The sequence below is a fragment of the Eurypyga helias genome, unplaced genomic scaffold (assembly GCF_000690775.1).
Source record: "Eurypyga helias isolate BGI_N326 unplaced genomic scaffold, ASM69077v1 scaffold35878, whole genome shotgun sequence".
Lineage (NCBI taxonomy): Eukaryota > Metazoa > Chordata > Aves > Eurypygiformes > Eurypygidae > Eurypyga > Eurypyga helias.
Window position 1 is genome coordinate 226 of NW_010268194.1, and position 27,909 is coordinate 28,134.

At 38.0% G+C, this 27,909-nt stretch overlaps 1 protein-coding gene across 1 annotated transcript in view; it reads left to right on the top strand.

Annotated features, from left to right (window-relative positions):
* Window positions 1–1,209: 1,209 nt before the first annotated feature.
* LOC104514118 (cytoplasmic dynein 1 intermediate chain 2-like) overlaps window positions 1,210–27,909 on the top strand; it is a 28,244-nt gene continuing 1,544 nt past the window's right edge. The window contains 14 exon segments of the mRNA XM_010157680.1: window positions 1,210–1,324; window positions 3,217–3,331; window positions 6,784–6,874; window positions 12,474–12,589; window positions 21,239–21,328; window positions 21,583–21,745; window positions 21,837–21,936; window positions 22,464–22,589; window positions 23,531–23,677; window positions 24,006–24,119; window positions 24,501–24,634; window positions 25,823–25,967; window positions 26,765–26,905; window positions 27,864–27,908. Of these exon segments, the coding sequence (XP_010155982.1) occupies window positions 1,217–1,324; window positions 3,217–3,331; window positions 6,784–6,874; window positions 12,474–12,589; window positions 21,239–21,328; window positions 21,583–21,745; window positions 21,837–21,936; window positions 22,464–22,589; window positions 23,531–23,677; window positions 24,006–24,119; window positions 24,501–24,634; window positions 25,823–25,967; window positions 26,765–26,905; window positions 27,864–27,908 (1,635 nt within the window). The 5' untranslated portion in view covers window positions 1,210–1,216.

The window sequence follows — 27,909 nt, forward strand, 5'->3', positions numbered from 1 at the left end:
AGTCAGTAGTGTGATGACTGCGCGCCTTCCTAGCGCCACTTGAAAATGCCGACAGTAGATTTTTTTCATTTATTTATTAGCACTTAAATGTTTGCAGACAACATTTAAGGTACTTTCCAACCCAGACCATTCTATGCTTCTGTGTACATGGAGGAATGCATAGATTTGCCCCAGTATACATACTACTAAGTACATTGGAGTAGGTGTATGAGGCGTACATCATCTTGCATCCTTTTCTTGGGCGTGCATAGATGCGTTATGCAAACACTTGCAGGTATTCTTAATTTTGTATGAGTTAATAGTTAAATTATTAATGTTTAATCTGGTATCTTTGTTATCTAGCTTACTGTAAAAGCATTTATGGGTCCCTTGTCTGTTGTAGAACCACTTCTGGACTTTATTTACTGACTTCGATTTGCTTTAAACCAATAAAATTAAGCTTTTATTCACTCAGCCCATTCACACACATTTTCATACCTGTGTTTTAAATCTTTTAAGTTCTGAAGTGGGTGTTTTTCACCTTTTGTTCATTGTTGACCTTGTTTATATTTGAGTTTGTTATCTAGCAAAACTTTCTGTAGAATTTTTGTCTTTAAAAGATCCATGAATTTCTTAGCAGCGTACAAAAGGTTTTGATGAAGAAAATAGATAATGCTCATATTTTTACAGTTTTGGGGTTTTTTTTTATCATACTTTGCCTTACAACTTGTAGTTATTCTAATGAATCTTTTAATAAATCTGTATTTTGAATTCTACACCTGTATTTAGAAGGACATCATGCTGAGCTATAGCATGCCAATATTTCAGCTGTTGAAGTGTAAAGTAAAAGGTAGATATTGTGTTGGTACCCTCCTTGCTGTTTTCAGTCCCACAGTTGACTCTGAAGCTGTACAGAATCTTATGGCAAGATCAGGTAGCCCCTTCTTTGGTGCCTAATGTTTCATTCAAAGCAGTTCCTTCCGCAGCAACAGAACTACCTTAGGAATGGATGCTGTCACCATGTTTATTTTAAATCAATCCCTTTAGTACTGAGAATGTGTTAAGTGAAAGAAATGTGGAAATAAGAATGTATTTTTTTAATTCCTATTGTAAGACTTTTCACAGTTCTGGTTTTAGTAAGCTAGTGAAGTTCCTGTAATGATAGCTTACTTAAAGGAAAGCAGCTGTCTTAAATGATACTACTGCTTTTTTTTTTCTGTTGACCAGTGTTTCAGCCATGTCTGACAAAAGTGAACTGAAGGCGGAGTTGGAGCGCAAGAAGCAACGATTAGCTCAAATCAGAGAAGAGAAGAAAAGAAAGGAGGAGGAAAGAAAGAAAAAAGAAGTAAGAAATAATTAATTTTCTCTTTGAAATTTCACATACGTTTGCATATGTGACTTGCCCAGAATTTAAGGGTAGGTTCACTTAGTAATGGCGAATTCCACATGTTATTCAGGGTGTGTCCATTTACTGGCCAGTTGCTGGTGCAAATATAGCACTTTCATTTTCTGATTAAGAGCAAACACTTACTATTTTCTTTAGAATTATCCATATGTAAGTTAGACTGTTAGACTTTTTTCTTTTTTTTTTAGATCCTACACTTGCATAAAGCTTTGATTTCTAAAACTACTTGTGTGCACAGGACATTGCTAATCAAATCACTGTGAAGTATTGCACAAAAGCTCTGCTTAATCAGTTGTGATGGTATTATTTAGAGAACTCATTTCTGACATGCAGTTATGACGATGTTTGTATGAATTGTCTGTCTAGCAGCATTATTATTGTACAAACAACATGTTTCATTCTTCTGCCCTTTGACTTATCCTAAATTTTAAGATCATAGCAACACTCAATGTATATGCTACTTCTTAGACTCAGTTTGTTAACAGTCTTCCAGATTTCTGTCTGCTGAAATATGTGACAGTCAGTGTTTTATGACTGTTTCTCCTGAATGCAGATTATGCCTCATAAATTAAACTTGTTTTGGTGTTCTGGGGTACTTTTTCAAGACTTCTCTGTGGTTTTGTTATGATCTTGTATGTGTTCTAAATCAGCGTATGACTGAAGACTGGGCAGCTGCCAGCTACATGATTCAGACAAAGAGAAGGAAATGCCTCAAATTATGTTCTGATCATCTTGTAACAATGTGTAGCCTGTGTCTGAAATTCCACATGTGATGCAATAGCTTATCAGCTGAGACTTGGCTCTGGAATTTGGGAATTGTTTTTTTAAAAGGAATTGTGCAGGATATTAGAAACATCATGTGCAGTCATGTGAGGAGTAATTAGTCTTTAATCATGGCATAGGGATAGAATAGCTTGGTCCAGATCCTTCTGCTTTTATTAAGGACTCGTGTTTGTATCATCAGTTTATAGTTACAAAAATATTCACTCGCCAATGACTGAGTTGTGAACACCTTAAGCTATGAATTGTATTTCTGTATTTGAATGAGCAGTTAAAAGGATGTGGAAAGATACGGAGTGTTCAGCATTTTTCACAGCAGAACTTGGCACTGTTTCTAAATTACGGGGATGGGGGTGTAATTTTAGGGGTTTGGGGTTGGGGTTTTTTGTGTTTTTTTTTTTTTTTCATGAAAACTAGCAGATAATAATACAACTTAAGGGAAGCTTAATGTCCTGTGAACTTGAAGTCACTGCAAAGTTTTTATAAGGCTTTCTAGTTTTTTGTGAAACCTGAGGTCCAAAATAAAGTTTTCTCACTAAACCTGTTTATTTTTTTTTGTTTTTAAAAGTAGCTTATAATGCACGCATAGACAGTCATAGCTTTTACATCTTACACGTATTTTCCTAATTGCAACACTATTTATATGCTTTAGTGTCCTTACACTTTCTTGACCAAGGAGTGGTGTCTCTTACCTGTAGTATTTTCTTTGACACAGTTATTGCCATTTAAAATCAGAACAGTATGACTGTGTCACTGAAATACTTTTATATATGGGTACATAATACATTTTTTTTTTCACTTTGACAAATGAGAAGACTTTGAATGTTATACAAATCTTTTAAAGACAGTACCAACGCTACAAAATTTTGTGATTCCTGTCTGCTGTTTACTTTATCTACAGAAAGGACCATCAGAATTGCTGGAGTCAAATATCTAACCTATATGATGATAGATTTCATTTGCATAAAAGAACCTACGAGATCTCAAAAAGTAAATGAAACTCTTTTTAATACCTGTTAAATGCTGTAAGTTAATTATTGAATTATTTTTAGACTGATCAGAAGAAAGAAGTTCTTCCTGTACAAGAAGAATCTGATCTTGAAAAGAAGAGAAGAGAAGCTGAAGCATTACTTCAAAGCATGGGGTTGACACCGGAGTCTCCTGTTGGTAGGAATGTTAATATCAGTTTGAGATAAATGTTTGGGGCTTTTTGTTTAGTGTTTGAGATTTTTTGGGTGCTGGGGGTGGGTTTGGGGTTTTATTTGGGGGGGTGGGTGTCTTCTTGTTGGTTTCTTGTTTGGTTTTGATGTTATTTGGTTGGTTTAGGGGTTTTGTTTGGGTTTTTTGGAGGGGTTTTATTTGTTTGTTTTTTGTGTTTTGGTTTGGGTTTTTTGTTAGGATTGTGGAATTTATATAACTAGCATGAAGGTTCTCTGGCTGCTATATTTTGGGATATACGTGTCTGGGTTTTGTACTATTTTTTCTGTTATAAATGTCAAGTGATGTGTTTCAGTATACAGTACTAGTACTATTTTGTACAAGTTATGATTTACACTTAGTGGATTATTTTGAGTCTTCATTTAAAATGTGTAAATATCACGTATTTGGTTTTTTTCCCTATTTTCCCCTGCACATTATTCTTCTATTTTTTTTCCTTTCTCTTTTTCATAATGCGAAATTTTAATTCAGATATTTTTGTGCATTGAGCTTGTTTACTTTCTGCATCTTTTTCATCCTAATTTTCTTTATCTCCACTATCTGACTGACTTTGATGGAGTAATTGCAAGGCTAATTATAAAACTTAACTATCAGGCATGATGATTCATATTTGTGCCACTCCTGGATGGGTTAGCATATTGGTTATAGCTTTTTGCTTTTACATAGCCACATCTCTGTGGAAGATGAAAGTGAAGAGGGTGATAATTCAGTTCCACTCTTTCTTTCTAGCTCTGAAAGCTAAGGAGTTTAAAACTTATTTTTCAGTGTGGCTCAGTGGTGAGGGTCTATCTCAACCGGGTTTGCAAATAAAAAATGATAATTTGTTATGGATATACTATATCTGTGACTACATCTTCATAATTGCTTTTGCACAGTACTCAAGTGTTCAGAAGTGAATGTGGAATAAACACCATTACAGCTGCTCCTGTTCCAGCAGTCACGGCACTCATTTTTAGTAGTTTGAACAGCTCTCACAGTTTAGAGGCTGCGTTTGGGCTGTGTTAGTGTACAGCGTTTTAAGTAATCAGCTCTTACCTACTAGAGATTTTGTTTGACAGACTCACAGTTGAATACTTACTTGTGTGAGTTTTTCCTAAGGGAGCTAAGGAGACTCTTGCAGAAATGCATGTGGTGGTGGCTGGGTGTTTTTAATCTGTGACAGAGAATCTAAAAAGTACAGGATAGTCATTCCTCAGAGCAAGTCATTGCATAGACTTGGAGTAGCTGTTTGTGGAAAGCTCTTGTGAAAAGAGGTGCTGGTGTGTAAGACCAAGGCATACCCCTGTGAGTGTCATGTTGAATTCTACTATCTACTTGACCATACCCTTCAATGTACACAGATTTCACGGGGAATCCATTCTGTTCCTTTTCAAGATATCCAGATCTGACCTGGATCCAAAGCCAAGCTAATATGTCCTTCTCGCTGCCTCGCAATAGCATGCCTGAGGCACAGGCTCTGTCTGCTGACTGGATACTGTCAAAGTAGGGCAGTACAGTGATCGTACACCTGAACTGAAGTGAACTCGCAGCTGACGAGCTTGGTGTGCAGATTGCTTGATCTTGCATTGTCGGTGTAGGTGGATAGCTTGAGATTTGATTCCTTCATGGAAAGTTGTATTAAAAATTCCTAAGGCAATTACTGTCCTATTAACTGCCAGAGAGACGACCCTAACAATGGAAGTATGCTTTTAGTATCTACCATACTTCTTATATAAGAATCCATAAGTTAATGAACCAAAATAACTTTCAAGAAGGTGTTATAGTTTCATCCTCTGTTGGGCAGGTGGAATTTTACTTGGCCTCTTCATACAAGATTCTTGGTCTTTAAGTAGGTTTCACTTAGTAGTGGGAAGACTTCCTTGAAAACAGTGTGCCCCACATGAGGGCACTGCAGCATCAACACTAAGCTGCTGAATTCTTTTGGCTGTGCTTACTGCTAGGTAGAGCTGGCTGACTTTTGTAAGTGGAAACAAGATATGTTTCTAATGTCACCTCTTCAGTTAGGAAAGGTCGTTTCTGATAATGCACAAAAATAACGTGGGAATATAAAGGCCTATAGGCATTTCCTTTAGTATAAATTATTCAGTAGGTGGTGGTGATGAGTTGAAGAAAACATATATACTCTTAAATATACATATATGCACCCATACTTATATAGCTACATGTATAAAGTGTAAGTGTATGTATGAACTTACGAAGTATAACTCTAGACCTAAAGTCTGTCGTGTAAATTTTTAATCAATTGAAATATTTGCTGTGATTTTTGTAAATTTGGGGTTGAATTTTTGTCAACCAGCATGTCTCTTTTGGGATGGGATGGATGCATTCTTCAGATTTCACAATATACTTGTGATTTCAGGAAACTCCCTAGAAATGTTGCATACCTAAATTCAGGATTCTCCCTGACAGAGAATTATTTGTATACAATTTATATACACAACTTGCGTTCAGCTCATGAAAGGTTCTTTTGAAGGGTTGCTAAGGAGTGATTGTGTTCTAAGAATGCTTTACATACTGCTGAAAAATGAGGCATACATGGACCTTCAACACACACCCTTATTCTTAAGCATAAACCTAATTTTCATTAAATAATGAGTTTAGTTATTTCTAAAAAGAAAAGTTGAAAGAAATATTGAAATAGCTATGTTGTATCAGATGGCATGATATCATTCACTGTTATGTATCAGTTCCAAAAAACATGTTGCTTTTAAAATGGTAATTGCAGTCTTCACTTACATGCTGAAAATGAACTGACTTTCAAAGAAAAAGTTTCAATATAACAGTACTAGGCTGTTTGTCATGTAAAAAGAGAGAAAACACAAAAATACCCCAAAACCCAACACTAGAAACTTTTTGTTGTAATACACAGGATTGATGTGAGTTTGAATCAGACTGGAACAAAAATAGCAGTATGCTGTATGACAAAGCCACTTTCATTGGTCCATGCTTTGGTGATTATATATTTTGAAACAAAATTAACTGTTAAATACATTCAGTGTCCAATTTTTAAGAAAAAAATTATATGTCAAAGCTGTATTAACAACCATCTTCCATCTTTAAGCAACATGTTTTAGTGGAAATTACCCTTTAAAACTGATACCATCATTTGTCAGAAGTTCAGTTTAAAAATATATTTTCAATTCATTTTCACTTAAATGTCTTTCACTCCATATCTTTTTGTATGCTCCAGATGCATAAATGCCAAACAACTGCATGAAAGTCCAGCATGAATTGTTAACATTGTCTTTTCCCCTCTCTTTCTACTGTTCATTTTCATCCATGTATTTTTTATTTGCCATCACTTTTTTTTAATACTTCATGTTAAATTAATTTGGAAACATCCTAAGCTGTGCAACCTCTGCGAGTAGTAACAGCGGATACCTGTCTGTTTCACTATTTAGTCCCTCCTCCTACCTCTCCATCTTCCAAATCTGTGAGTACGCCAAGTGAGGCTGGAAGCCAGGACTCTGGTGATGGTGCTGTTGGATCTAGGTATGTCACTTTCCTTGTCATATTCCCTTGCTTAATACTCGTATTCTGACCAATTAAGCTTTAGAAGAAATAAAGGTTAATTACTTGATGATAATTTAATAATAGGTTACAGTGACTCTGTGAACAGTGACTGTTTTGCACAAGTACTTTATAATTTGAAATGCAACTAAACTTCTTCATTTGGCATTGCCAGCCTTAACGTGGCGTTGTTTAAACTTGCAAGTTTAAAGTAAAATGAGTCTGCATGTTTTGTGGCGATGTTCTTGTAAGCATGAGTGTCTCAGGACAGTGGGAAGCTGGAAAAGTCTAACTTCTGGGCTCTTCCCAGCTTTTTCTAAGGGGGGTTGTGCATGGATCATAACCTATTTACTCTTCCCCTCTGTTCTAGTTGGTATAATAAATGATGCTGTCTACAAACCTTGCCTTGCTTCTGATGTTAATTTTTTCCTTACTCAGAACGGTATTTCACGTTGCAGCCATCCCTGTAACACAACCATACCACTCACAATCTCTCTCATTTGGCCAAAACCTAGCACCGTCTTAGTACAGCCATAGGGTTCAGGGTTTTTTTCAGTTCTGGTATTTGCCACATCTATTTAACTTTTTTTTGTGCATGACAGGTTGACAAAAACTTCTCTAAAGAGTCAGATAAATATTTCTGTTAAACTAGGAATTCAAAGTGGCAATATATGGGTGATAAGGTGGGAAACTACTTCTAAAGGTTATTTCTACTGTTTCCCATGCACAGTGTGTGAATAAGAGCAGTATTTGCCTGTTAATTTTGGTAACTTATATTTTCTCATGTACTTAAAATATACTGGGTATGCATTGTGATGAAGTTAACTGCTTTAGTAACCATGCTTTAATCATCGGGTACTCTGGTGTTTACGAGAGTAGTTGTTTTGGAGAAAGAATGAATACTTTGCTGCTTTGAAGCATCTGCAGTTACATGTTGTATGCGCATGGATTATGCATTCGTAACTATGTGCAGTCTTAACCTGAAAATAGTCAAGATATTAATGACCTGAACAGAGGTTACAAGGTGCCTGTTTCTAAGTAGCAACCGTTAAGTTAAAACAGAGAATACATCAGGCAGCAGATATGAACCTGTACTTCTGTTTTATTAAAAACATTGCCTGGGTGTGATCCTGTGCATAGCTTATTCACTAGGCAATTGAAGTTTGCTTCTCATATTAATAAAGAAGGAATATAATTGTTCCTTAACCGAGTAACAAGAAAATTATTTATGTTGTTTGAAATCTGTGATTATTGCTTACTAAATTATCATTCTATATTTAAATTTGCCATCTAGAAGAAAAACAAGACTTGATGACATTTTTAAGAAGATAATTTCTTTCCATTTATACATAAATTCAGTATGAAACAGTATGTATTGTAGATTTATCTGTAATTGAACACTACGCTGTGTGCCGTGTTCTTGCTTGTCTGTTCCTCGGCCACAGTAACATAATACTGTACACAAGCATTTTCTTATGAAGACTTGTATCCTGAGCCTCTATAGTGTCATGCATTTGCAAACTTTAAAGCTCAATCTGGCTCTTGACAATTTCCCAGACATGGAAGCCTAAGAAGATTATGGTCTTGAAGGCATAGAGGTGGGAATGTATAACTGAAGTGAAGGCTATATAGAGCCACTGTGAGAGTCACTGTGCTTAATCTCTGGCCACTGGGTAACATTCTTCCCCTCCCCCAGTGAACAGATGTCTATATCCTGGTATATTAGTGCAAGTTGGTACAGTTTCCTAACGCCGTACATATACTTTAGCCTGAAAGTTAATGGAAAATTTGGACTGTGTAATATTCCTTCGTGTTACACCTGGCATTTCAGAGGTGACTTGCATATCAATATGAGGTGTGTTAGAAAGCCCAAGTTGTTCCACTACAGTTGATAATCTTAAAACAAACCGTTTTGGATTAGTATATTATTTCAGGTTTGGGTTTTTTTGGTCTGTGGCCATTTGTTCTGTGGTCATGCTGCAATTATATTTTATAAAGATGATCTCCTTTGTTAGTTTAATCTTGTCTCCTCCTCTATGACGCTGAATCTTGCCAGTAACTTTACTTATTTAGTAATTAGTAGACCAGTGTTCAGACTGTGTTCCTGCTGTTACTTCCATCTTCCATCTGTCTTGCTTTATTGTCCTCAGTAAAGAGTTTTGGCTCCCAGTTTGATACTGTTCCTTCTCTCTTTTCCTCGTCAGTTAAGACTATAAATTCAAGATTGGAAATTAATACAGTTGTTTTACATTTAGGTTAGAAGGATAGAATAAGAAGAATTCTGCTTCATAGAATTAATTTAAATGCAGAAAATACTTTTGGGGGCTACAGGAAGCACTGGGAATATGCCTGGATACAGAGAAGTTCAGGCATGTGTGGAAGAGTAGGAACTCCTGTTCACTGAAGCTTGTAGATAAATGCATTTAACTTAAGGGATAACAAACATCTGGAAAGCAAAAGGAACAATATTTTACATCATTTTGGTACACCTACCATAGGTGAATTTTATCTTAGAATGTTACCTTTATTTTAAGAATATCTCTGAGAAAGATTTAACTGTGTCCTGTACTGCTTGTTGACCTGAAGTATTTTAAAAGGCAGGCTATCTCTGGGACCGCAGAAGCAGCTGTTGAAAGTTAAGAATACTTTGAAAGCACGAAAGCAACCTCAGTAATGGCTAGGCCTTAAGCAGACACACAAGTTGAAGCCTTTTAAGTTCACAGCCCTTTTCCCATGTTCCTTTCAAGTGAGGTTGAAAAAGTTGACAAAATATTTGACAGTTGTTGTGGTAATGCAGCGTTTGAGTCTGTAGATATGTCATCCTTTGCAGAGGCAGCGTGAAGGTTGGGGGTTTAGATTTACTTTTTGCATTTTTTTTAAATTCATGATAGAACAATGTAAGAGCGATACCCCGCTTGAAGTCTCAGGCACCAAACTAAACCCCAAGCTTAAATCTATTTGGTAAAGAAAATAGCAGAGACCTAAAGAATAAGTATACTCAAGGTAATTAACTTCATGGTAAAATGGTGTTTTTTCTGATGCACAAAAGGTTTGAGAGATGTAGGTATTAAGCTATTGCTCTGGATGCAATAGCAGTTATGTAGAACGATTTGCTAAATATGAAGACAGTGAATTTGTAATTCTTTAGGTTTAATTAATTATTTATGTATAAAGTACGCATTAGAAGCATAAAGTAGTGCAAGACATATCCATATTTGAGTTTTTATGGCATTGGCTGTACATTTTTCTGATCAACTTAAGCTTTAGGAATTCTGCACCTGGTTTATAAGAACATTACTGTGTATGGGATGGAAATGGAAAATCACCTTTTATTGACTTATCATAGTAAAATAGTACATATTCTATTTTTATTTGTTATAAAAAATACCTAAAAAAACATATAATAGCATCTAAGAACTTAAAAGAAACCACGCATGTTCATTTGTTAATCTCTTACAAGCTTGTTTTAAGAATGTTCCTAAGCCTGGTAACAGGCAGTAGTCTAAATGAAAAATTGTGGAGAATGGACAAAGGCTACAAACGACGGGAGAGGGAAGAGTTATTTCCCCCTTCAAATTTCTTCTGATACAAAAAATACTTGAAATGGATCTATTTGTTCATTATTCCACATGACTTTGAAATGTGTTATTAATATAAAGCCCACTAGTTCTAAGATTTAAATATCTTAAATGGAGCTGGCTTTGAATCAGATGACACTTATAAGCCCAAGGCAGTGCTTAACCCATAATTACTGCAATGTCACATCTTGGAAACTCTAGCAGTTCTCTATCCCAGTGGAAATGCATTTTTGCCCCTCTACCAAAAGGCTTATGTGTTGACTCATTTCCTTTACCAATATGATGGTTTCCTCCACATATTTACTGCTCTGGGCAAGATTGCATTACATTAACAAATCTGTCTTCATATGACATGAACCAATCTGAGCAGATTTTTAAAAGGAATTTGAAGGTTTTGATGGTTCTTGGTAGTATTTAAAATATTTTTATTTGCCTCTCATAAAGGCTATGTTTGTTTGCAGATCTTTAGCTTTTCAGTCTTTAAAATAATTTAATTCCCTTCTAATAGCTCTGGATTCTGTGTTGGCTTTTTAACTTCCGTATTTACTGCATGTATTATTGCACTGAATGTTTGCTGAATTTCCCTTAGCCGATGTTACATTGCTTTGTTTCTTGTGAACAATGAAACAACTATAAGCCTACTGTAACTAGCATTTCATAGTGTGTATTTGCTTCACTAATCTCTGGCCTTTTTTGCTAATGCTGCATGATTGTTCAACCTGGGGTATCAGGACGCTGCATTGGGATACTGATCCATCAGTTCTTCAGCTCCACTCTGATTCCGATCTGGGGTACTGCATAGATTTCTTATATTCCCTCTTTCATGTAGTTATGAATAATAAGAGCTTATTTTTTTCTTTAAGACTTCAAATTGTTTTTGAGACTGTTTTGTAAATAACAGAAATTCACTGTCTCTAGAATTAGTGCAGTTTGTTTACAATGAGAAATTTTTATATTTAATGCACACAAAATGCTTATTTCTCATAACAACTTGTTCAGGTTTTTCTTTGAGTCTTTCTTTTGCAAAATGTAAGCTTTCAAATGTCACTTCTTTAGAAAGTTTAGAGTAACTTTATTTAAAGAGAGAGATACTCATAATTTCTTAGAAGTATGTTTATAAAAGCTGTAGCTCCTTATAAGCACTTAGTTAAAACCACTGTCATGCTGTAAGAATTACGGTTCTGCCCACCAACACCTTCCAAAAGGGGTTACTCTTTTGCTTTTATGTTAGGACGGGGTGGATAATAAGAAACTAAATTTGATATAGGTAAATTGCTGTTGGATCATTGCAGTGTTACTACAATGCATACTGAAATCAGCTTTTCTAGGAACTTATAATGACTGAATTACGTGATGTGGGTTTTAGAAGTACATTATGCATTGTAGTTTGATACTAGCTATATCTGTGTGTGTGGGATCTTCCACAAGCTAAAGTCAGAAAGCTCAGAGGTTTTCAGTACTGTGTTCTGGAGTAATGTCTTATGAATAAATCACTTGTCTCATCTGAAACTCCTACACTGACTTGCAGTTCTGCGTTCTAAGTCGTATCTTAGAGGTAGACAAAAAAAGGCAGCAGAGTTAAAAGGACTAGGAAATGCTTTTTCCTCCAGAATAAATAAACTGGATTTTAAGCTTTAAAATCCTAGAACAAACACGAGTCATGTGAGCAGATCAGTTCCACTGAAAATAGGAATGTGACATACATGTAGTAGTACCACTCTAGTCAATCACAAAGAGCAAAGCTTTAAAATTACATACTATAATCCATATATATATATGCACATCTTTCTTTGTCATAGATGTATAAATAGCTGCTGATTTTAAATACTGATAATAATATTAGTCATAATCATGTGACTTCTTCAGAGTTAAGTTTCCGCTGGATTTAAGTTTGAGTAAGCAATGCTGTGACATGAAGAATTGGGTATTGTTCTAGAAAAAATGTGAAGTAATTAATGAAATTAATTTTATTTTTTTCTGATTTCTCTGTTAATTTTATTTAGACGTGGACCTGTTAAACTTGGAATGGCCAAAATTACACAAGTTGACCTTCCTCCTCGAGAAATTGTTACATATACAAAGGAGACGCAGACACCTGTTATGACTCAGCCAAAGGAAGGTGAATGGTTAACTTGTTAATACTCAAGTTACTTTTCTTTAATTCAGTCAGTCATCATTATAATAATAGAACCAGCACTTGTGGGCTCGAAACTTCATCAGGTAGAATGAAGGTTGATCTGTGAGATAAGTGATACAAATCCTATTATTAAATGCATACAGGTCTTCCTTAAGAGTGTCAGTGTGATTCTGCATCATTGAACATGACTCTTATTACTAATATATGGTGTTTTCTCACTCTTTGAAAATATTCAGATTAGATACAGAGTTGCTTAATTAGCTGACAGCTAATAAATAAAAGTGGGGTATGTCTTCCGTTGAAGAATCCACACACAACTTGCTTGAGGGCTGTGTATCCTTACAACAAGCTTAGCAATTAACCTCCACAGCTTCTTAAGAATTTGAATTTTTAAACCTGGAGCTTATACCTTGAGTTTTAATAAAAGAATTAGTTCCTTCTTTTAACTGGTGGAGTTTCTGTTCTCAGCATTTGAACATATGCTTTCTTTTAGTCTGCCTTCTTTGCTTTTCAGAAAAGAAATTCTTCAAAAAAAACCCACAGATTAATAATTGTGCTTTGCAATTTTGAAACACTTGAATTTCACTGCAAATGAAAGTACTAATCTTGATCTAGTTTGTATATAGTTCCACAACAAAATCTTAGTTGTTTAATACGACTGACTTTGAGTATGTGTCTTTGCTAGCAATTTTAGAGCCTAGTTCTATATTTACAATTTTGCATTTTTCTCCTCCTTGGTATGTGAAATTCTGGGTGTTTATGCAAGAAGATAAAAGCACTTTTTTAAAACATGAAGAGAATACTCAACTGAAACCTTATGCTGGTGTTTGCAGGAACTGTGCAATTTACTGGAAAGTGTAATCCAGATGATAGAGACTGCAAAGTGTATTACAAGAGATGGAGAAGTGTTGTTGCTGCTCCAGTCTACACCAATATGCTGCTCGTCTGGAGTGTGTCACTTCGGCAAGTTTATCTAGATGCAGATGACACCGTGAATGAGTTTAAGGAGGGGGAAGGGGAAGGAAAAGAAAGGAAGTAAATTGCAACAATACTTTGTGTTGAGAAGTTTCTTCCCTTCTTATCTCTGGGTACCCAGTGTAAGGGATCAGTGTGTCTGCAGAACACAACCCATATCTTTCACACTTCATTATTCAGTGAGACAGAATTACAGAGGATAAGCTTTTTCTCTGACTGCATTTCTTTTCCATTCTTCACGTTATCTGAATCCCTGCACAGATAGGGGTTTTGGGTTTTCCTGCTTTCGTTTCTCCCATGCCCTTACCTTTCTTTTCTCTAATGCCTCAGGGTTTTTTTTCCTCCTCTCTGTCTGGTTCACAGAATCTGAAGATTTAGTTCAGTTTGTGTGCTTGAAGAGTTTTACTTCTGCGGCCTTCTGTCAGTGGAAATTGCCTGGGATTGTATGATCCTAGTTTCGCACTCAGTGGATAGGCTGTAGTTGAGGTTTACTGTAGGCGAGCTGCAAAGATGGGTCGTCTATATTTCTGCCTGCACCAGGCAACACTCTCAGTACAGATGTCATCATCTGATCCATTCCACCTTAAAAATAAGCTTCCTTGAGGGCCCTCGTCATGGTTTTATGTATGTGTACTTCACAAAGGTTACTTACAGATGCTTTTTTATCATTTCGGTGTCGATTTTTAAGGTCTGTCTTAAGACTGCCTAAATACTTTCATGATCAAGCTCTGTGTTCACAATTTATGGTAACATCTGAAATAGGATATGGTGGTGTTTTGGTGTTTGGTTGGTTGGTTTGTTTGTTTTAAAGCATACTGCCTCCAATAAGAGTCACTAAGTGAGAGACTGATTATGGGAAGAAAATTTTGAAGTCTTTATTGACAAAAGCAATATGCTGAATTTTCAGAGTGCAATTAGATATTCTGTCTAATTAATTTAATTGCTTTTTGTTTCTTCTCACCATCTGAGAGGTTTTATATTTGTTTTAGTGAGTATACTGTAAATTACAGAAAATCTTACAAACTACACTTGAAAGATGAGCTTGCAACTGAATTTAAACGTACAAGTAATCTTCAGTAGGTCCCTTGCACAGCAACAAGTTGCATCTCTGCTAGGTTAGTTCCAGCGTTCACACTTTCTTATAAAACAAAGTGCACTGCACCTTTCTTAATGATCACATCTGGAGATTTTAAAATGCTGTCGGAGCTGTGCTTTTGAACAAAGTAAAACAGAAGCAGGTTTATTGATGCGCTGTGCAGTCATTCTGCAGGTTAGGTCCACTTGTGCTGTAGACTGAATTGTGCTAACACTGATTTTTGGGGAGAAAACTAAGAAACCAGTTCCACTTCTGTGTACCGCAGCGGTTATGTAGTTCTATTGTAACCTGAGTTGGGAAACGTTCAAGCTACAGCGGATCTGCCTGGTGGGACAGGTAGGAAATAGGGGAAAACTGGTGTTAAGCTAAAATGGTTCTTAAATTGTCATGGAAATGCTTATGGCAATGCAAATGAAATTACTGTTACATAGGGGGGATTTCACATCCTCAGAGTTGGCCTTTGGAGATACCTGTTTTGGATTCCCTGTAACAAAACAGTTAAACTTTAAATCAGTACCTTTCACATGAACAGTTCTGGTTTTAAAATGCGAAGGTCACTAGTGTCAAAGCTGATAGAAAAGACTGCATTCAGTAGTTGAGAAATCCAAAGCAGGAAAAATCCATAGTTAGAGAAGGGAGGTAGACTAAGTCAGTATGTTCACGCTTCTGTATAGTGAAGACATGTTGCACCATCCTAGACAATATTCAAATCTGAAGTGACTCCCCCCACTGTCTTGCAGATAGGAGGCTTCTCGGCTGCATCTGTTGTGAGGCAGTGACCTTCTCTCTCCATTTGTAACGAAAGGCTGACCACTGTGCGTGCAGCCGTAGACGATAGAGCTGGAGTGTGACCTCCGTGCCAGTGGCTTTAGAGCCTCCTTACGCTAGGACAAAAAGTACCACTGCTGGAATGATCGACTTTCCCACATTTCTTCACCTCCACCCCTTTGAAATGTTTTACCCAAAACAGCAGATAACCTTGTCTCTCATATACAATGCCCAGCTCTTAATTCTGAAATGTGACAGCTTCCTTAGGAGGTGGAGGCGTGTAGCGTGCTAACCGTTCTCACAACTAACATTATTTCATTACAGTACTGATGTGTGGATTTATTATGACTTCAGAGTACTTGAGGAACTGCCTGTCTTGGGAAGATTGGGTCTTTTTTTTAGTATTATAAAACAGTAAAATCAGGATCTCTCAGGATCTTTAGAGCACAAAATATTTTGCCACAGAAAGTCATTCTCTGTATTCTGAACAGTAAGGAATATTAATTTTCCCCATTAATTGAACTTAATAAACATGTTTCACAGTTCTTACAGAAAGATGTCCACATCCAAAGTAGACTTAGAAGGTAAATCTGCAATACTTGTACTATGGGCTTTTTGTGTGATGGGTGCAACCCACAGCTGCTCTTTTCTCAAGGTTCCATGTATACAAGTGACTAAGGATACACAAGAGAAACAGTAAGAAATAGTGTCAGGGCTGTCAGTCTTGGTGCTTTCAAACTTCTTGCTTTGATGAAAATAATGACACATGTCTGTCTTCAGTACTTTTTTTACATTTTTGTTTCCTCCAGAGTTTTCAATAGCCTTATTCTTCTAACCATGCTGTTTCTGTAGCAGCTGTATTTATAATTTAGGGTTTTTTACATCAAATAATGAAATGGTTCATTGTTCTGAGGAATATAGCAGAGACAATATGCTTCCCCCCACCCTTGTTCTCTTGGCATGTACTGTTCCTTTGGTGGGGGGCAGTGTTATTCTGTGATACAGGAATGATGGCCATCTTTCTGTTTAGGGACCAGATAAATTTTTCTTGGCTTGACAAGTGTTGTGCCATACTCAGTGCTGTTCTCCCTTGTTTCATAATAAGCCTAAGTGACTAGGTCTCTATGCCAGTACTATACCTTAATAGCTTTTGTCACCATCATAACACGATCATCCTATGTTTAGGCCGCTCCATTCCCCAGCATCTTCGTTCTGCCATCCCCTTTTCTACTATCTGAACTCATTTATCACTTCCTGGGACGCTGTGTAAAACACTGCTGCTTGTTTCCCTCATTGTCCAATTTTGGTGGACATGTTTTTAGTTGTTATGATCAACTGGTTATTAGGGCTGTAATTTAGCCTCTACATGGCATGCTGTATCAGGCCGCAGATTTTCAGATCTGCTCTCTGAAAATACATTTGAAATTATGTTCTGTTCATACACTCATTTCTTTCTAGCAGGCAGCAGAAGCAGTTTCAGCAACATAGGTGTGCAATTCAGATGTGAACTCTGGTGCGTGTCTTGATGTTCTGTAGGCTCTGTGTTGGCCACTACGTCGAGTACTGTAATCATTCGTGCTGAAGTTTTTTTCTTACCTGTACTTCTTGCTATGCTGCTCTCTACAGTACTGTTTGCTCTCTTCCTTTGTGGTTTGCTAACATATCATTTAAATTCATACAGAAAGAAATTAGTCACCCTATAAATATTAGTCCTTGAAGTAGTTAATCCAAAGAAACAGACATATGGGGGAATAGGCTTTTGCTCAGCTGTCACAACTGAAGCTTTTCCCCGGCTACTGGGGTACTTCTTATTTAGTGCTGCGGTACAGTACTGTGCATGTGCAGTCACAACTAGCTGCAGACAGCCTTACTGCACTGACTCCACTCTTTGAGGAATTACTGTCTGGTAAAGTCTCCAAGACACAGAATGAAAACATTAAGCATTGTTGTCCCTTTCATTCTGTCTTTAGCAGAATAGTAACAACTTGGTGTATAGGACAGGCTTCTTGGATGCTGTTACAGTGGATGTAGCATTTTGCGTTTTTAATATTTTAAAAAGAAATAATGGACTCTTATATTCATGTATTAGTCTGTCCGTACCTTAAATGTGCAGTGAAATATAGATGGGAAACCTCGATATGAAGACATTCAGTTTAACAAAAGCCACCCATTTCACAGATGATTTAACTTTGATTAACCTACTCTGCAGCAACAGATTACTCAGACAACTGGAACTTCACTCTGTAGTGTTATTGCTCGGTGCAGCCTAACTTACAGCCTTGCTTTCCTTTCTGTCTTGCCAAAACACATCATGATTTTGATCTTAAAGCAAATATTCAGTGGCTCGTTAAACATGTTTTCAGCACTCATTGACAAGAAATTTGTCACTGTTAAAGCAGCTGCTGGTTTATGCAGTCTTTACTGCTCAGTTTGTAACCTTAGATCCCCTGTTGGCCTGTGGGAAAGAACATGGGGTTAATCCCTTAGCATATTATAATGAATATTCATCAATATGTTGATGTGACATAGAGTCCCATTCCCTGTCTTCATGGCCCTACGACTTTTCTGAGTCTTAGCAGCCTTTCTTTAAATGCAACGCTGTATTGGGTACACTGACAATTGGAGTGGCATAAAATGCCATTAGGGACAGTCAATAATGAATAAGGAGGATAAAGTTAGATGGTGCCTTCTGAGGCTTCCAGATTTACAGAGCTGACTGGAAATAGATGCAATGCACTGCTACGTCATGGGTTCTGACTAGATGTGGAAGTTTTTCAGCAGTAGTGCGTTCAGTCCTTCAGTGATGGCTGGGTAATATATTATTGTTAAATACCAGCACCTGGCCTGATACTAAATAAATTCAAGATAAAGGAGAGACATAAGTAATGAAACCAAAAATTTCTTACCTCTCTTGTTGTCCAGCAGCTTCATGCTGTCTTTTTTTGATTGTAAACTTCTGTGAGAAAGCATCCCAGTTTCGGATAATGAGGTCAAGGACTTGTATATGTGGGAGTGGGTTGGGTTTTTTTCCTCCAGATCCCTTAATGAGAAAGTTTGCATATGACTTTTCTTTCATACAGAGAAGGTTTTACATTTATGTACTTACAGATAAATCGCAGCGAGATGACGTGTTCAATTTCAAGTCTGATACTTTGAGAATATTAAAACAAGTGCTGTATCCTGCATTTAGATGCAGTAATATCAGCTGGCTGTATGCAGTGAAAGTAACTATGAAGGAATTTAGATCTCTGTATAATATATGCTATTTATGTTTCAAACATTAAAAGGCAGGAGCAATCAACTATATGATCTTTTGAATAAAATATGTAGATTAGAAGGTCACTTAGCACTAAGGGGTTGACCGTCTGCATTTGACAAGAATTTGACTCCTGTCACTGAAAATGCTACTTAGAATCAGTGTAGTATGACTAATGGGGGCTTGGGCTGAAATTTCTAATTTGAGACTTTCAAAGCTAGAATAATGTATCTAGGGTGACCCAAAACCAAATTTTTGAATTTGAAGGCATCATTTAAGTCTGCAGGATTGATTGGCAGGATGAACAAGGCGGGGGTGTGTGGGGGGGTGTGTTATCCAAGTGCCTGTAATGTGAATATGGGGTCCTGCATTTGTTGTTCTCAGAATCATGTGTGTTAACTCCAATTACATTTTTTAATTAATCGACGTTCACACCTATAGTGATTTGACATTAAGAATTACGTTCTTTAGAATTGCTACAAGTTATACAGCTCTCAGATTACTAGTCCGCTGTACATGTGAATCCATCTAAAAGGAGCAGTGTCTTTCTGTTTCTCTGCGTGATTATTTTGCCCAAAAAAAGCTTTCATTTTTTTTTAAGTAGCACAAAAGCTGTAATTGGCATGCTTTGTAAGGAAGTGTCAATGTGCAAGAGAGTGGAGATCACTAAGAATTCTTTTACGCGTTCTTTCCCCTTTGCACCACCGCCTCCTCAGCAGGGTCACTGAGATCACTAGCTTTTCTTGAAATGGCCATTTTCACTGGCAGGTGCATTATACCCTGTATTTTCAGATTGTTTTTCCATTCTGAATGTTTGGCAGGTTGATTGCTCTGGCTGCATTGACGGAGAAAGGGCTGACAAATGCGGTTGGGCTGGCTGAAAAGACAGTGATTACTGTTTTCCTTTGTGGCTGATTGAGGCCCTTGAAAGGAAAGATTTTAACCTTCACCATTTGGTTCAAAAGTATGAGCATATATTGAAATCATTCATGCCATTTATCCTAGTTCTGTAAACTTGTCAGAACGTAAAAATCGCTCAATTTCAAGTAATGTAGGATTGGCATACGTCATTATCATTTTGATTAAGTTGGAGTTTGTATTATTGTGTGCATTATACAGTGTCATTTAAAGCTTTCTTTCCTGCAGGTACAGTTATATTTTTATTGCCTATACTATGGAGTTAGAAAGATTTTCAGACCTCTTTAAACCTATCACTATGTGTGTGGTTTGGCAGCTGGTATGGCCTACAAGCTGTATTTTGTTTGCAGGGTAAAGGCTTGTCTGTGGACCTCCTGGAGTGCTGGTAATTGCACAGGCTTGCCATTGGGGAAAGACATGATTGGAAGCAGTCAGGCAGAAAAATGTTGTGCCATCCCATTGCCACCTCATAGCAGAGAGACAATCCCAGCAGTACCATCTGGTTGTTGCTATCTAGTCAGCTGGCCTGGCTGCTGGGACCATGGCTTGGCAGCTGGTTCCCATCCCTTGACCACCCTTTTTCTTTCTTCCCTTGGCTTTTTTTTTTCCCACTTTTTTTGTGTTTGTGTGTGTATGTGCGTGCATGTGGTGTTTCTTCTTTCTTTCTTTTTTTTTTTTGTTAGATGACTTTGAACATGGGTCAGAGAAGGCTACAGCAAACAAGCCTAGTCCCTGTTGAACGCTGTCTGAGTACTTGTGATGAGGCATGCAGCAGACTCCTGCTGCCGTTCCCTTATAAACAGATGACGTAGCTCTTTAACCAATAAAAATAGTCGTTTCAGAAGCTTATTCTGGAACACAGATGAAGAAAAGCCAGGAAATGCATATTCCACAACACTAAGTAATTTAAAGTTATTTTCTGGTTTACAGTATTTGAGGAATAAAATGTAGAAATGCAGAAAATGCTGTAAACCTTTTAAGTATTCCCGAACATTAACATTTTATGTTATTCATTGCAAGTAGGGAAACCACATTTTGCTGTAAAGTTCTCATTGCCAAACATGATACAGATAATGAGACTTGCATTTAGAATGACAGAAAAAAATGTTATCTGCCTGCTATTATCTTTAGCAAAACTTGCCTCTCAGAATAGCAACCTGAAAGCTAATGTAAGCCATCTTCGTGCCATGTGAAGACCCATTAGACTCCGATGGTTTCAGATCACAAGTAAGCAGCTGCTCTGCAGATTATTTTAGACATTTGATTTTTCTTTGTTCTGCAGCATTAATGTGTCAGTATATTACACAGAACATGCATCCACCGCATGGTTGTGTGTGGAATCATAAATGCTTGTAAGAGATTTCCACTTTGGATTCTTTACAATTTCTGATGTGTCTTACTTCAGTTTATACAACTGTATAATTCAGTGCAACTAAAATCCAGGTGTAGGCAGTTCCAATGATCTTTTGGTTTGAGATCACCTTATCCTGGGGACTACATTTTACAAATATAACCATTTTAAGCTCAATTATACCATTTTCATCAGCTTGAGATTCATATGTAATGTTACTGTTCCTCTTAAAAACATTGACAAACATGCCGTGATGTTTTTCCTTAGATGAGGAAGATGAAGATGATGTGGTTGCACCAAAACCATTAGTTGAACCTGAGGAAGAAAAAACATTAAAAAAAGAGGAGGAGGAAGAAGGTACAGTTCGCCTGAAGACATTCTGAGTGTGCTGTAAAGAAAGACATCGATAATTTTTTAACTTCTTTCCTTTGAGTTTAAATTAATTTGATTTACATTTTAACAATCAGCTAGCAAAACGTAAAAATGTATTGAAAAATCTATGGATGTTAAGAAACAAATTTTCCAACATCACGATAAATACTGTTTTTCTTTCTTGGAAAGAATTAGTGAAAGCAGGCAGTCCAGAGAATTTACGTGTAAATCTTTTCCAGCTGCCCCTCATGAACTTACAGAAGAGGAAAAACAACAGATCTTGCATTCTGAAGAATTTTTAAGTTTCTTTGACCATTCCACAAGGATTGTGGAAAGAGCCCTTTCTGAGCAAATCAACATTTTCTTTGACTACAGCGGGAGAGACTTGGAAGACAAAGAAGGGTAATGTGAATGTTGAATACTTTACTGCGGATGTGCAATATTTTAATTGAAAAAGTGATCTAAGATTAACATCTGCTAATTGCCTTTATAGAGAGATTCAAGCAGGAGCAAAACTGTCCTTAAATAGGCAGTTTTTTGATGAACGTTGGTCAAAGCATCGTGTTGTCAGTTGTTTGGACTGGTCATCTCAGGTAAAAAACACTACTTGGATTAAGCAGTTGTCTTTGTAAATTCTTCTAGTTCTATGTGCTTGACCCTTCTATAAGTACAATTTTGTATTTCGAAATGTGCTCATTGCATGCTCCATAGTTTGTAAAAGGTAAACAGAGCTCTTAATCTCAGAAAAGTAGCAAAAAGCATTTCATTATGAAGGAAGTCTTTGGCATATTTGTTTTTCGTTTAAGGACTGCTTTGTAAAGGAAACTGTTAGCTTCACTAGAAAAAGCTCACTGAAGTTCTGGCTTTTACATTTAAAAGCAAGTTATGAAAGATAGAACAAGGCTCTAATGTGAATGATAATGCTGTTTTAGGAGCAAAATTTGAAACAGTTACAGTTTTAACTGATAATCTCTCATTTATATATAATGTAAGGTGGCTTTTGGTTTTTTGGTCATGTTTTTGTTAACCTTATTTTGGCAGAAGGAAACAAAGTTTCTAGAGTTGTCTGGACGTTTAGCTAGTCATCTTGCTTACTATTAGCCTTTCACTTACCTTACAGTACCCAGAATTACTTGTAGCCTCTTACAACAACAACGAGGATGCACCTCATGAGCCTGATGGGGTGGCCCTTGTATGGAATATGAAGTACAAGAAAACTACCCCGGAGTATGTCTTTCACTGCCAGGTATGATTCTGTCTCAGGAGACTAAAGGTTTATGTTGATGAAATTGGACAAGTACCTTCCTTATGCTTGTCAACATAATGATTTCCTTTGGCTGGCATTCACTTTAACCGTATGTATTTGCAAACAGATGTTGACAGCTAGAGATTTCAGTTTAGAAACACTGTTCTGTTTCAGAATTTCTGACATCATTCGGAATTCAGTCTTGTTTGAGAATTCATGGTCTTATTTTCATTTATTTTAAACCCCAAAAAATCTTCTTGGGTAATGGGTGAACCACAAAGAAGGTTTGTATGTGAGGGAGTTGAGGGGGATTGTGTACTACTAGAGCTTAGTTTACTCAATGACATGAAGATGGCCTGAGGAGATGGAGCAAGGATGAAAACTAGAAACATATGCGTCAAGAAAAAGGCAGATGGAGGTTTTCCAGTAGTTTTCTGGGAGATAGAAATCTCTTCCATTATGCCAGGCCTGGGATAGCCACTTTGTTTTTTCAAAATGCCATAATTCTGAAAAATTACGTAGTTGAATGAAAACTTCATCTCGTGTTGTCAGATTACTGTCAAAGCCCTGACTGCAAGAGTAACTTTATTGTGTCCAAACAGATTTGTACATTCCCTAAGAAAATGACCACAGAATGTGGCAAAACATTATTAAAATGTTGTGCATTGCTGCGCCTTCCCTTGCTAACAAACTGTGCTAGGAGGAATACAAATGCTTGGGTATGAAAGAGAAGTGGAACAAAACTTCATTTTATGAATACCAATTAAAACCGAAAGGCTGCTGGGGGTTCACAAAGGGTTTGTGGCTCCTGAAGAAATAGGGTATCGAAAAGTCTAGGAGAACTTACTCTGAAATCTGGTCCCTCTTTCTTTAGTTTTAGGTAGAGTGTTGTTGAATGATAGGGTTTTGGTGTGTATTTTCTTGGGGTTTTTGTCTTTCAGTCAGCAGTGATGTCGGCGACGTTTGCAAAATTTCATCCCAATCTGGTGGTTGGTGGCACGTACTCAGGCCAGATAGTGCTATGGGATAATCGCAGCAATAAGAGAACCCCAGTGCAGAGAACTCCACTTTCGGCTGCTGCTCACACGGTAGGGGGTGAAATGTCTTTGAGGACTGTTCCCTCTTGAGATGTAGCTAACCTCTAGCAAACTGCCCAGTGCACTTGATTGATAATGCTTAAATGTTTGTGTCCATATTATGCCAATGATGTCACTGAAGAATTGGACTGTTTGTAAAAGTCAGAGTGTCAAAAGAGCAAGTATCAGCTTTACAGAGGAGTATTCTTTGTACTGTACTGTGATCAATCTTTTATGCTTTGGTAAATGGTGAAGCTGTATATCTTACTGTATATTAACTATACCGAAATTGTTTATTATTTGGAAATTCCTTTTTCTGATAGTATTTTACATTTCTTAGCACCCAGTATACTGTGTAAACGTTGTTGGGACCCAGAATGCTCATAACTTGATTAGTATCTCAACTGATGGGAAAATCTGCTCTTGGAGTCTGGACATGCTTTCCCAACCGCAGGTAAGATGACTTTGGGTATCTGTAGTATCTATTCCAGATGAACATACTGCAAAAACTTAATGAATCTCAAAAGCATTAATAAACGTTTTCCTAACACACAGGATTATACCTAAGGTAATTTAAGTGTTTGATAAAGTATTTCCCCACTTGTGGAATCAAATATTGTCTGTTGATCCTTTTGTGTGTATTTTTGTTGCACTTGGGTTAGTGGAGAACACAGTTTTAACAAGAAATAACTTCCTTCTTCCTGCCCAATTCTGCACAAGTAAACTAAAAAATTTAGAAGAAAACCACAACTGCTATTGCAAAATCTAAAGGACTTTGTAGATGTTACTATTTCAGTTATCTTTTTAAAGTAAGTTGCTGATATTTTCACCACAGGATAGCATGGAGCTGGTTCACAAACAGTCCAAGGCTGTGGCTGTTACCTGCATGTCCTTCCCTATTGGAGATGTCAATAACTTTGTTGTTGGCAGTGAAGAAGGCTCGGTGTACACTGCGTGCCGGCATGGCAGGTAAATGCAAACCTCGGGTATTCAGAGGAAATAAAAGCAGTGAAAGAATAAGTCCCTGCTTGCTTTACACTCCCAGAATCGCTTCGTAGTGCATATTTACTCCTCGCCTCGGAGGAGTTGACAGTAGCTGTGTACGAATTCCAGCGCACACTTTTTCCTGCGGAAGAAGGCTCGGTGTACACTGCGTGCCGGCATGGCAGGTAAATGCAAACCTCGGGTATTCAGAGGAAATAAAAGCAGTGAAAGAATAAGTCCCTGCTTGCTTTACACTCCCAGAATCGCTTCGTAGTGCATATTTACTCCTCGCCTCGGAGGAGTTGACAGTAGCTGTGTACGAATTCCAGCGCACACTTTTTCCTGCGGAAGAGAGAATATTGAATTGGCACTGTGCCACCCTCAGTGACTACGAGTTGTTTGCGTTGGTGAGGGCAGCGCAGGTCACTGCAGTTTTACTCATTCAAACTGTAGCAGCACATTCCAAACTTCCTCTCAGCTCCATAGATAATTGTACAGTACCAGCACGCACGAATCTTAACTTGGCCAGCATTCCTCCTGCTGTTCAATCTATTCTGAAATTGGCTGACTGTATCTTATCAATTGCTTTCTGAAATATAATTGAGTGTCCAGGTTTCATCTCAAATACAGATCGCCCTCGCTGCACAGCTTTTTGGTTCAAAAATACCCCAAATTGTATCACTTTTGTGTATCATCCTTCCCATCTCTTCCCCCCCTTCTTTTTCATTGCTCCTGATAGGAGGCTATTAGGGATATGCTGTTACTGTTTCGTGTCTCAACTCTCTGTCCGTAAGGTACGTGCAACTTCCCTGGAGTCAGTGGGAGTTTTGTGCTCATTCCTGAGGACTGGAGTTTGTTCTTTGTGTGAATGGAAGTTTTAGCTATTGCTTGGAGAACAATGTAGTTGTATCCATGGACTGGTACCTGCTGAATGCCTCTCGTCTACCTCTGGTACATTGTGGCACTTCAAGGTTAGCAGAAAGTAGATGCTGAAGTGAAGATCGATATGCAAACCTGGTCTTTTGTCATCCTGTTGTGATGAAGCCTTTTGCAGTGGGGTAACATCGATACAGAGCAGCAAAATCTTCTTGTGGCTGTATTTAAGTTGCATTTCAGTGTCTGCAGATACATGGTTTCCAGAAAAAATAACCTTGGTTCTGTATTCTAAAACAGCAAAGCTGGGATCAGTGAGATGTTTGAAGGACACCAGGGACCAATCACAGGTATCAACTGCCATGCAGCTGTTGGACCTGTAGACTTCTCACACCTTTTTGTCACCTCTTCTTTTGACTGGACAGTAAAGCTGTGGACAACCAAGGTAACTTAGATGGTTGAGTAGTTTTCTTTGTAGCCCTTGACACAAGGTGGTGCTATAATGTAAGCTACTTAAACTCTGGTAGCCTGAAGTCTCTCGTTAGGGTCCTACGGCAGCCCAACAAAAGGGATGGCTGATGAGCAAAACTAGAGTTAACAACATAAAGCTTTGCCTTCAGACTGTACATCATTTGTGTACTTCTGATCCATTCTGTTCATCCTTTTGCCCTTTGTTATGAACAACGATTCCAATGTCATTGATTGTGTATCACGTTGTAAAACCACTTACTTCATATTATGCGTAAGGCAAAGGTTTTGCTACAATTTCCTGGAGGACTAAGGGACAGCACCTTAAAACTGATGTCAGTTAAATCCACGAGGCTCACAATTGACCCGTACGTCATTCTTTCCCTCTTAGTCTGAGGACTGCCAAGCGGAGGAAGCAGAGTTAGAATCTCCCAGTAATAGTCTGAAGTGCTGCCACTGAATGACCATTGGCTTGATTCACGAGATTCTTAACGCGTTCAACTTGCAAACTCTTACCATATTGGTTTGCTAACGGGTGTTTTATAGCAGCAGCCAGCGAAAGGGCCATGTTCCTTTGGAAAGCATGCCTTTAGTCATAGCATTAATTTGGGGCTGCATTTGCAGGGGTGTGTTTTTAAAGTAAGTCAAAATGGGAATCACTTCTCAGTTACTACTGATAAAGCTGTTGAAGTTCTGTATTTTGCCTTACCTGTGACCTTTAGGGTTTTGAAGTGCAGAGTTTGGGTGTTGCATTGTTACGTTTGCTTTTTTCAGAATAACAAACCTCTCTACTCCTTCGAAGACAACTCAGATTATGTTTATGATGTGATGTGGTCTCCAACTCACCCTGCCTTGTTTGCCTGTGTGGATGGGATGGGCAGGCTTGACCTCTGGAACCTCAACAATGATACTGAGGTGAGGCAGTCAGGTGAACAGTCTAATGCAGCTGGAAAAAGGGTCACAAGTTTACCAGCGTGGTTTTTTGTTGTTGTTCTGAAATGCTCTGTAGTTCCTGTGTAATACATATCATTCTTTGATGAGGGAGTTGTAACTCAAATGGCGCCTCATAATGAGTAACAGTGGCGATTAAATTGTTTTACCCATAACAAGAGTGCAAAGCATCTGTCGGTGTAACACTGACCCATGTTGTGGAAGTGATGACAGACTCCCCCAGCACGGCCTGGGCAACCTCCAGCTTCACAGTGTGAGGAAACCCGTGACCCACACAGTGCCGTTGTTCCTCTGGCTGTATTAATACTGCCCTGAAACTCTAACTTGTGTCTCAACTTGAAGAATCGAGTGTTTGGTTTTCTGGTGCGAGCTCTAAACTTGATTATAGTATAAACCCTTTCAGAGACTTACACTTGCTGGGGGTAGGTGAGAGGAAAAACCTGATGTATATTCAGTATTTAAATTTCACCTACTTAAAACCGCCTGTAGACGGAAGAGCAGTTCTATATATGCCAGCCTGTGGCCTCAGGTGGGAGCTACCTGCTTCTAGCCCTTGGACAGGATTTGACCTGCCGGAGCAGCTCACTTCATCCCTGCCCTCTGCTATCCTCGTTCTCAAGATCCCAGGGCTCTGCCTTGCTGCCTGCCTGAGCACGTCCGTGCCTCCTGTCTCACGCAGGAGTGCAGATGTGCTGCTTCAGAGGGGTTGGCTGTACTCTGGACAAGGGACAGAAGAGAGGTTGTCTTGGTCACGTCACTGGTGACAGCTTCAGGCCACTGAGAGTCTGAGATGTACGTACTCTGTCCCAGCTGAAACGTGGGCGCTTCTTCTGACCCAGCACAGAGGGACTGGGTGTGTTACGTGATCTAGAGCATACGGAATCCTCAGGCATTTTCAGCACTGTGTTTTCAATGGATACAGGTGCCGACTGCGAGCGTCACTGTGGAGGGCAATCCTGCGCTGAACC